The sequence below is a fragment of the Miniopterus natalensis genome, chromosome 10 (genome assembly GCF_054644295.1).
Source record: "Miniopterus natalensis isolate mMinNat1 chromosome 10, mMinNat1.hap1, whole genome shotgun sequence".
NCBI lineage: Eukaryota > Metazoa > Chordata > Mammalia > Chiroptera > Miniopteridae > Miniopterus > Miniopterus natalensis.
In genome coordinates this window covers 30319833-30329832 of record NC_142090.1, presented here as the reverse complement: position 1 = coordinate 30329832, position 10000 = coordinate 30319833, and the positions used below count along the sequence as shown (strand labels likewise).

At 29.1% G+C, this 10000-nt stretch overlaps 1 protein-coding gene across 1 annotated transcript in view; it reads left to right on the top strand.

Moving 5' to 3' along the window:
* Positions 1–10000, top strand: part of FOXP2 (forkhead box P2) — a 643835-nt gene that overhangs the window by 361268 nt on the left and 272567 nt on the right. Inside the window, exon 4 of the mRNA XM_087821061.1 lies at positions 6038–6215. Coding sequence (XP_087677187.1) covers positions 6048–6215 — 168 coding nt within the window. The 5' untranslated portion in view covers positions 6038–6047. The remainder of the gene's footprint in view (positions 1–6037; positions 6216–10000) is intronic.

The window sequence follows — 10000 nt, the reverse complement described above, 5'->3', positions numbered from 1 at the left end:
ATGTCCTACAACTTTGTGTGTCTAATATACTAATATTTTTAAATAATAATTAGAACTTTTACTGATTAAAGTTTGTGTTTTTCCCCAAGAAGTTAACTTTAATTTGTGATTAGAGCTTTAGACATTTTTTTTTATATATAACTGAAAAGCAGTGGTAAATACTTTTAAACAGCTTAGTTTTCATTTACTTATTGTAATACTGCGTGTTATAATAAAGATTATATAGCTTGCTATAACAGCTGTTATCTTTTCCCAAATCATGTGTAAAAGAACATCCTGTTTCAGTTTTTAAAAAAATAAAAATATGCATGTGCTTGTTCAATTTTTGTTCTTACACATTCAACTATGTCCTTTATATTTGGCATTTTGATTTATTAGGCAATCTTAGCATTAAAGACTTTTAGCAAAGCAGTACGAGATTTCAAAAGCAATGTGCCTAGTATCCATGATGAATTAATTCCACTAGAGCACAAAAGTTTTCATTATTTAAATGTTAGTGTCTAACAGAAGTTTTATATCACAGTCAAGTTTTCAGAATTAGAATTTAGCTGATATTTTGAGGTAAACTTATATGATTTTTTTTGGTTGCATATGTAGGTGTTTCTCATATTTAACCCTTTATTTTTGAATTTGCATAGAAATATTTAATAATATTTAATATTGATAATGTTGAATGATTAAAATTATTTGAGAATATATTATAACTTTTTAATATTATGGTGTACTATTATTTAAATACCATATTCAAAATCTTTTGGATTTAATGTATATATTTGGTTAAATAAATTAGAGACTGGAAGAAATCAGATCTTGGACATAAAATATGTTTTAATGTCACTATAGTTTTGTTTAAGAAAAGTTCACAGAAATAAATTGTTATAAACTTTTTATATGCATTATTATTTATTCTTAGTTTTTCAGGAAGTCATTTTTATCCTTTTTTTAATTAAATGATAGCATGCCAAAAATTGAGATTTAACATTAAGGCACCAAGATTAGAAGATGAAGTGTCTGTGTATGTTGATAGGGGAGCAGGGAGGGAAGTAGAGGTTATTTCTCCCTTCTTACCATCCTTGACAGAGATAGTTTTATCTATCTATCATCTATCTATCTATCTATCTATCTATCATCTATCATCTATCTATCATCTATCTATCTATCTATCTATCTATCTATCTATCTATCTATCATCTATCTATCTATCTATCATCTATCTATCTATCTATCTATCTATCTATCTATCTATCTATCTATCTATCTATCTATCTATCTATCATCTATCTATCTAATCTATCTATCTATATCTATCTATCATCATCTATCTATCTATATCATCTATCTATCATCTATCTATCTATCTATCATCTATCTATCTATCTATCTATCTATCTATCTATCTATCTATATCTATCTATCATCTATCATCTATCTATATCTATCTATATCTATCTATCATCTATCTATCTATCATCTATCTATCTATCATCTATCTATCTATCTAATCTATCTATCTATCATCTATCTATCATCATCATCTATCTATCATCTATCTATCTATCTATCATCTATCATCTATCTCTATCTATCTATATCTATCATCTATCTATCTATCTATCATCTATCTATCTATCTATCTATCTATCTATCTATCTATCTATCTATCTATCTATCTATCATCTATCTATCTATCTCTATCTATCTATCTATCATCTATCTATCTATCATCTATCTATCTATCTATCATCTATCATCTATCTATCTATCTATCTATCTATCATCTATCTATCTATATCTATCATCTATCTATCATCTATCATCTATCATCATCTATCATCTATCTATCTATCATCTATCTATCTCTATCATCTATCTATCTATATCTATCTATCTATCTATCATCTATCTATCTATCTATCTATCTATCTATCTATCTATCTATCTATCATCTATCTATCATCTATCATCTATCTATCTAATCATCTATCTATCTATATCTATCTATCTATCATCTATCTATCATCTATCTCTATATCTATATCATCTATATAATCATCTATATCTATATCATCTATATATCTATCTATATCTATATCTAATCATCTATACTATATCATCATCTATCTATCCATATACATACATATGCATACACACACATGGTGTAAGTGGTGAAAAAGACTCAGGGAGAGCTGTAGGAAAAATGAAAGAGACGGAGAGAAAAGATGAGAGAAAGGTCCAGAGAGAAAAGCTGAGTAAGCAACAAGGCCCAGTAGTGTCCCTGGTGGTGGTTGCGATAATATAGTTAACAGGTCAGGCTTCAAACTTTTGAACATTGTAGTGAATATGGAATACGATATATGCAGGTTTCTGTTTTTGCCTGGCAAATGTCTGTCTCACATGGTACAGTTTTATACCAATGGAACCTATAACTCTAAGAGGAAATATAAAACCAACAAGTCTAGCATTCAGTACTACCCTATCATAAAGTAAGGAAGTCTAATTGAGCTATGTTTTTATATCCTGCTATTTGTATAAATAAAAGACTACATCTTGATGCAAAATAAACACAAAAGCACTGTTGTGACTATAACAGGGAGTCATATACTAATTTATATAATAAGTGGTTGTGCACGCTTTATTCAAGATTATGGCTGCAAGAAATGGCATGAATTGCTGGGTGTGTTTAATGCTGGATTATAGCAATTTGAAACATGTCAAACACATGGCTAATGCCTCATGCTTCACTCATTCTTGCGTAAACCTGCATAGCCACCATCCATTATACCCTTGGTAACAACACAATTCTGCAAGTAAATATTGTTACACTAAGTAACCTTTCAATTCAAGTTGTTTAGGAAGAGAAAATGCAATCTTGTGCAGTCAGTTCCAGTGTCAGTTTAATGTTTCAAAAGGGAAGTGGTGTAGAGAATAAGTATCTGTACAGTGACTTGCTTTAAAAAAGAAGAAGGAAAAAGGAAAGAAAGGAAAACTTGATGCTGAGCAGAAAAGTAGAACAGTATCATTTGAGTGCAAGATATGAAGAGTTATTTTCTGTTCCTGAAAAGGTGTGTATGATGAAAGATTTAAAGGTTTATCTAAGAGTTCAGACAAACATTAAAACAACGACCCCCAATTTCACCTTTCCCTTTAATGATCTGGAATTTATTTTCACAGATTTTTGTAAAATGTTTGTGGTAGGATTGAGAAGAATGAATAATTTAGTTTGATATATTTGGGACTCCAAGAGTATTCATTTAGAAAGAATATGCTGAATTTGTACTTTAAAAGGTAAACATCTAGAAATATTTCCTCTAGTGGAAAATAGGTGTAGAGGTGTCAGTAGTAAAAACTTTGTAAATACCGGAAAGCATCTTTATTATCTTTGAGGGTACATCTCCTTTATAGTGGACATACTACAACCTTTCTTTTTGGATGAAATGTACATTTTAATAATCTTATTACACAATTGTCCTGCTTTTGGCCTATGAATGTTGAATTTTAGGCTTCTGTTTTATAAATTAAAAAGTACTAATACGGTTATTGTTTTTCTTAAGCTTGATTTTACTAATTCTTAGATGATTGGACTTAAAATGTAAATCACAATTTATACTCTAGAGTTTTATAAAGTCAAAAATTCCATGAGGAACAGTAAAATCATTTGATTGACAGGCTTTGGAAGTTATGTAGGTCTTTCTCCATAATCATAATAAAGGCTCAAACCCACGACTTTCTGCTTGTTGATTATCCTTAACTGTTTGGTGGTCATGGTTATAACAGAATTCTTTAATGCATACAATCGGTACTGGCAGTAACTACCCAAAGGTTATCATTAAATACTTGCACCTGTCTGCTACATTTAAAAATCATTTTTTAAAAATTTATTTTTTGTGTTGCAAACTCCACCCAGAGATAAGTATTTCAAATGAAATTGAATGATGGAGAAACAGACACATACCAGCTGTATTATGGAAAGTAAAATTTAAATGCAATATTTAGAAGTTATGTCTGTTTCCACAGTTGGAAAGGACCCAAATTATAATTTTCATATAACTAGTAAAGGCAATCAGACCTTTTCTCTGAATATTTTAAACATTGTGCATGTAAAATTTATGCCTAATTTGAATACTTATTAGCTGCCTAATCTCAGAAAAGAGTATTAGCTTTGTTTTTTCCTTATAAAACTCATCACTGTGTATCAGTTTTCATTTGTATGATTTTTCTTTGTTAATGTTCAGTAAGATGTTTAACAAAACCAATTTCTGCATAAACACATTTGGTTCAAAAATTGTTTATTACGGTCACAGCAATTGCTTCCTTTACGATTATGGGATTTTTTTGTTGCTGCTTTTTAAAAAATAAAATCAGAATAGCTTTCACTTGTAGTTTTTATTATAATAATTTGCTTTGCTAACCCAGCTACTTATGGCCTTTTATGAATAAGCAAATCTTTTCTAATTGATTTTTTTAGAGTTATAGGAATAATCTAATAATTTAGGCTTGAAGAAAATACCTGTTTAAACTGTTATAACATTAATTTTACTAATTATAATATTAATATGCAAAAAAATCTGTTGAATATGTATCTCTGTGTATGTCTGTGTCTCTGTGTGTGTATGGGTGTCCATGATCACATTTTTTAAGGATCTGAGGAAGATATTTTGTGGCACAAAAAGATATTAAGCTTACATTTGCTTTATAATAAATGCATTTACAATTTTTAAATGGACAGAAGTCTTAAAATATGACCAAGTTTAAAGTAATGAAATCATATAGTAACACAAAATTAAGCTGAGAGAAGTTTAACATCCTTCTTTATTTAGGCTAAATCCTCTGCCTGCTAGCATTGCCATTAAAGTCACAGTACAGCCAGGTTGTTTCTGAAATTCTGTCTGTAGAAGTAAAACAGAGTAGTGCATCTACTAGGTTATGGTGTAGGATTCAGATATCTTTAAGAGTCAAAACTTATCTTTCTAAATCACAGATTCAAGATATACTGTGAAATTCTGGTTTGTAAGAGCACATTGGTTCTTTATTTGCTGCAAGTTTTCACTGATCTTGGCAGGACATCTCATTGCTATCCTGAAAGTACAGTATATTTATGCAGTGAAAATGATAAAACATTTATTACTGTAGAGAAGGTAATATGCATAATTTATGCTGTTTTTAGCACAATCATTAGTGATATTCTTGATAGATTTTATTTCCAGCTTTCATATCTAATACATGCCTGGAAAATTAATTTTATATCTTTCATTTATTTGCCTATGTTAAAATTGAGTTTTAAGTCATCTTCAAGTGAACAGTTTGATTGCTGCTCATGCATAAGCTTAATTACTTCCCAGGAAGGACAGTATTAAATGTTTTAAACGTCAGAAAAATAAATGAATATGAGTTGTTTGATTAAAAAATAGGCAATATCTGACATGTTTGCAGCAGGAGCTTTTTCTTAAAATGCCTCCAAGGCAAAATTTTATTTAGTCACAAAAAAAGAAACCCATTATACAATTTATCATTGGTTGAAACCATATGATTTGTAACACCCTTACAAAATTTTAATTTTGTATGATTAGCTGTGCATCATTAAACAACAGCATTGCATAAGATGTGCTGTAAAATTCTGACAGAATCAATATAGTGAATATTTAAAAGAAGGCTGTATAGTCATCCACGGTTGTCAAAGGTAGATAATAGGAAACATAGAACACTAGAGTGTGCAATCGTGCCTTTATTTAAACTGGTTTTATAGGTAGACTTTAAAATGTGGTTGTTCATAAATGCTATTGACCATGCTATGTGCATGGTATGTTACTTTGGCTGTTAAATGTAATCACACAATAAATGCTTACAGAAATCATAATTTCAGTGATTAGTATCTGTATGAAAGCTGAATTTATATTGCTTTTCTTGGTAAATGACTATTCAAGGCTTTTTTCATTTTCTTCTAAAAATGCTGTCTCTGTAATTGGCAGAGAGGGACATCTTGATAATGGAAGTGTGAAGGTGTAACGTGTGTTAATTGATACTTCTTAATCACTTTTAGGTATTAAGTCATGATGCAGGAATCTGCCACAGAGACAATAAGCAACAGTTCAATGAATCAAAATGGAATGAGCACTCTAAGCAGCCAATTAGATGCTGGCAGCAGAGATGGAAGATCAAGTGGTGACACCAGCTCTGAAGTAAGCACAGTAGAACTGCTGCATCTGCAACAACAGCAGGTAAGTTTTGTTTTTCTCAGTGATTCCTTGAAACAAATAAGCCTGTTTTCTTGAATATAAAACAATATATTCATAGCAAATTGAGCATGTGTTAAGCTAAAGGATGCTGATAATTTATTATTATTTGGAATATGATTGAAGAATGAGTAGCTTTTCATATTAGTTACGTCATACCAGCGCCAGAGTGGCCTTCAGGTATCAGGCTATTAATTAAGTTCACAGGGAGATCTTCTGAAGGTTCTGTAAAGCTTTGTAACAAATTTTTTATAGCTTCTAGTTTACTCTCTAACGTTGTGCTGCAGAATGTGATACTTAGTTTTCCACCAGAGGGCCACATTACTTGATACTTGCTTATACAATGAATTTATTCCAAGTCTGAGCTAAGGTGAAAGGAACCACAAGGACTTTTCACAACACAGATGCTTGTGCATGATAACTGCAAATATTAGCTATTAATTAGTGAAAATTTGCTGAGAGATTGTGAAAGATGTAAACACTATGATCATTTTTATTGCTTTTCTTAAAAAACTCATTTTAAGATTTTTTGAATATACGTCTTTTGATAACATTAAAGAGCACTTTTTATTTTCTCTTAGTGTCTGATAAAATACAGTTGTTCTCTATAAATCTAGAATAGGAAACAACTGCTCAATAAAGTTATACTGTTAAGGACCCCATTACTCTTTTTATAAAGCAGATTCATTTTTCCCTATTTTTTTTTTTTTTTTTGTCAATTAAAATACTATTTTTAACTAAAGTATAGCCATTCTATTCTTCACTGATTCGACTCTTTGGAAACAGTGACAGAAAACAGAAAGCTTTCAAAGCATAAACTTATATTAGGCCAGAGTGAGTATACCTGTTTGAAAATAAGATAGTTGTTTTAAAAGTAAAGATTATTGCTTTAACTCTCTGGATTGCATTCAGACTAGATGTGAAAAAACATTAAAATGAAAATATAATGAATTATTTTGAAAGATGTTTCATTTTGAAGTTAGTATACAATGAGAAAGAATGCATCTCAAAAGTTAGAGCAAATGTCCATACTAGAGTAAAATTTAATAGAATAATTTTTTCTACCTTAGAATATGTGTACTGAATAATTTCAACATTCCAGCATTGTTTTCAAGAATAATCCTTTTAAAGAGCTAGACATAATGCTTTGAATAAGCTCCTTATTATTTTAGAGTTATGTCTCTTTTCATATACAGTAATTATTAGGAAGATCATTTTAATTTTTTAAATATTTTGTTTTAACCATCATAGGAATTAATGCCTACCAAAGTCCCAGAATTATCCTATTTTACAGGCTTCTTTAAATAAATACAGTTTTTAAGATAGTTCTTTTCTTCCTTTAATGTATTTGCAGGAAATATCATACCATTGGAGCGCTAAAGTAGTCCTACTGACTCCCTTAAGTAAGAGACCTAAGAATTTATAGCCAAATTGTATTTTGTGTGAGAATACAGTAGACTGCATTTGTAAAGGCAAGTGAAATGAATAATTGAAAATAAACATTTTAGTTTAGTACTGAAAAGACAACAGGTTCTGAAGGGAAATGTAAAGAAGTAACTTTTCTTTCTTTTAGTTTTGATTACTTATTTAATAAAAGAAAACAGTAAAATTCTGGCTATAATTTATAGTACTCTGGAGGCGTTTTTATGGTAAGATGTGTAAGCTGTGTTTATAACATGAATTTTAAAGTTTACTTTGTTCTACACAGTTTAACTGTAAAGAAGAAAATACAAAAAAGTTATATTCTTTATATAACTTAGCAACTTCAGTCATGTATTGCATGTATGCGGAGTGCCCTCTAGAACTGATTTAACACAGTGTCTAAAGTGGGCATTTTCAAAGGACACTTCAGTATGTGTGTACGGGAAGATACGTAATAATTTTAATAAACATGGAAAAACCTTTGTAAATGTGTCTTCCCTTCGTTATGTTTTAACTATATTAACATAGTTAGATACTTAATGTGATTATATTTTTGTCCTTCCATCAGTGTATTTTAGAATGGAGCTTTAAGTTCATTAAGGATTGGAATGTCTTTTCTATAAAATTAATGCTATTAATGCTAACAAATTCAATATATTTTAGAAGGAATTAAACTATGCAAAAATATGCAAGCATGTTTATAAGAAGTGAAATAATTTTAGAAATTTATTTTTACTTGATGTTATTTAAATGTAAAATTTTGAACAGAATTAAATTATTTCTTATAATTATCTAATCATTGTTGGTTAAGGTCTCTTATTTAGAAATATATTTTATGAGGCAGTGAGTGATGAAATCAAAGTAAAATTTTATTTGCCATGAACTTGGCAGAATATGGTCTGCTTTTTAAAACAGAATGTTTACCTTGGTTTTTATGGCTTTTTTATTTTTTAGAGCTGAGAAGTTTGACTTAAAGCATGTATTTAAGAGGAAGGGTTTGTGTTTGGAATAGATTGTAACAGATACTTAATGATAAATGGTTTGGTAAAATAAAAGGGATTGACAAATTATAGCTAGAATTTTTACCTAGAGTTCAATTTTTTAATATTAAAATATTTCTAAAATGTGGAATAACTTGAATTTTTATTTAGAAAGAAAAATGCAATTTAATGTAAGGATTGTGTTAGAACAAGAGTCTTATAGTGTAAAAATCATTTATTGGCATTGGTTTGATATTCTTATCAGAACTGTGTTACAGAGCTATTTGCCATTCTTGCTTTCTTGTTTCTTAAACTTGCATACCATAAGTTTAAGAGCAAAATGACCACTTCATTATCTTAGATATAATTTTATCTGTCAAATAGTATTATTTCTTATGAATGGTTTTATTCATTTCAAGAAATTTTACCATACATTTCTGATTGGTTAACATTGATGAAGGTGGAATATTTGTAATAGTATAATGGACATGACCATGTCTTTGTTAGTATGCTTTTCTGTTTTCTATTCACTGAAAAAAATAGTAATAAAAAAACCTCCTCTTGATGAATTACTCTCTTCTTCATTTTTTACTCTCCTAAAATTAAACTAAATACTAGAATGTATAATATATGTTTCAAATGTTGTTTTAGATTAACTGCATTGAAAAATTATTCTGCATTAAAGGTAGAATTTTATTTTGATATTAGGTTTGCAGAATTAATTGTTTGTGTCACTAAGGTCAAAATAGTTTCTAAAAACTTGATTGCTTTTCAGAGTAGATTTGAGCTTGCATTTTGAGCATTCATTAAGTCAGATAATCTTTCTGAATGTTTTATGAGATTACACTGCTTTGAAGGTGTTTCAGGTGATGGTGTTTAAAAATATCTGGTCTTACTGTCAGTTTATTTATCCCTAGTCATTCAAAGCAGTGTCTTTGAGTAACATTTAAAAATTCACTTATTTTATTTTCAAAATGAAAGTGAGAACAGTGATATTTTTCAAAACATTATATTTGACATGTATTAAATAACATTATAACCTGTGATTTTATTTCATTTTTAGTATCTTTAACCCTGATAATTTGATCAAGGATATGTAAAATCTTTATAAAGACTGCTTAGGTGGAAAGAAATCAATAGCCATGCTAACTCCATCATTTAAACATATCTGCACTTATTCTATGTTTCACTCTTCTATTTCTCTGTCTTTATTGAAGTGTTTTATGTTTACATTTGAATAAATATTAATTTTTAAATAACAGCCATAGTAAGTCTCTCTTACACACATTAAAAACACATAATTAATTTGCTTCCCCTTCAACTTAACTCTAACATTCTATTTGATGGAAAATATATTTATTTCAGTTT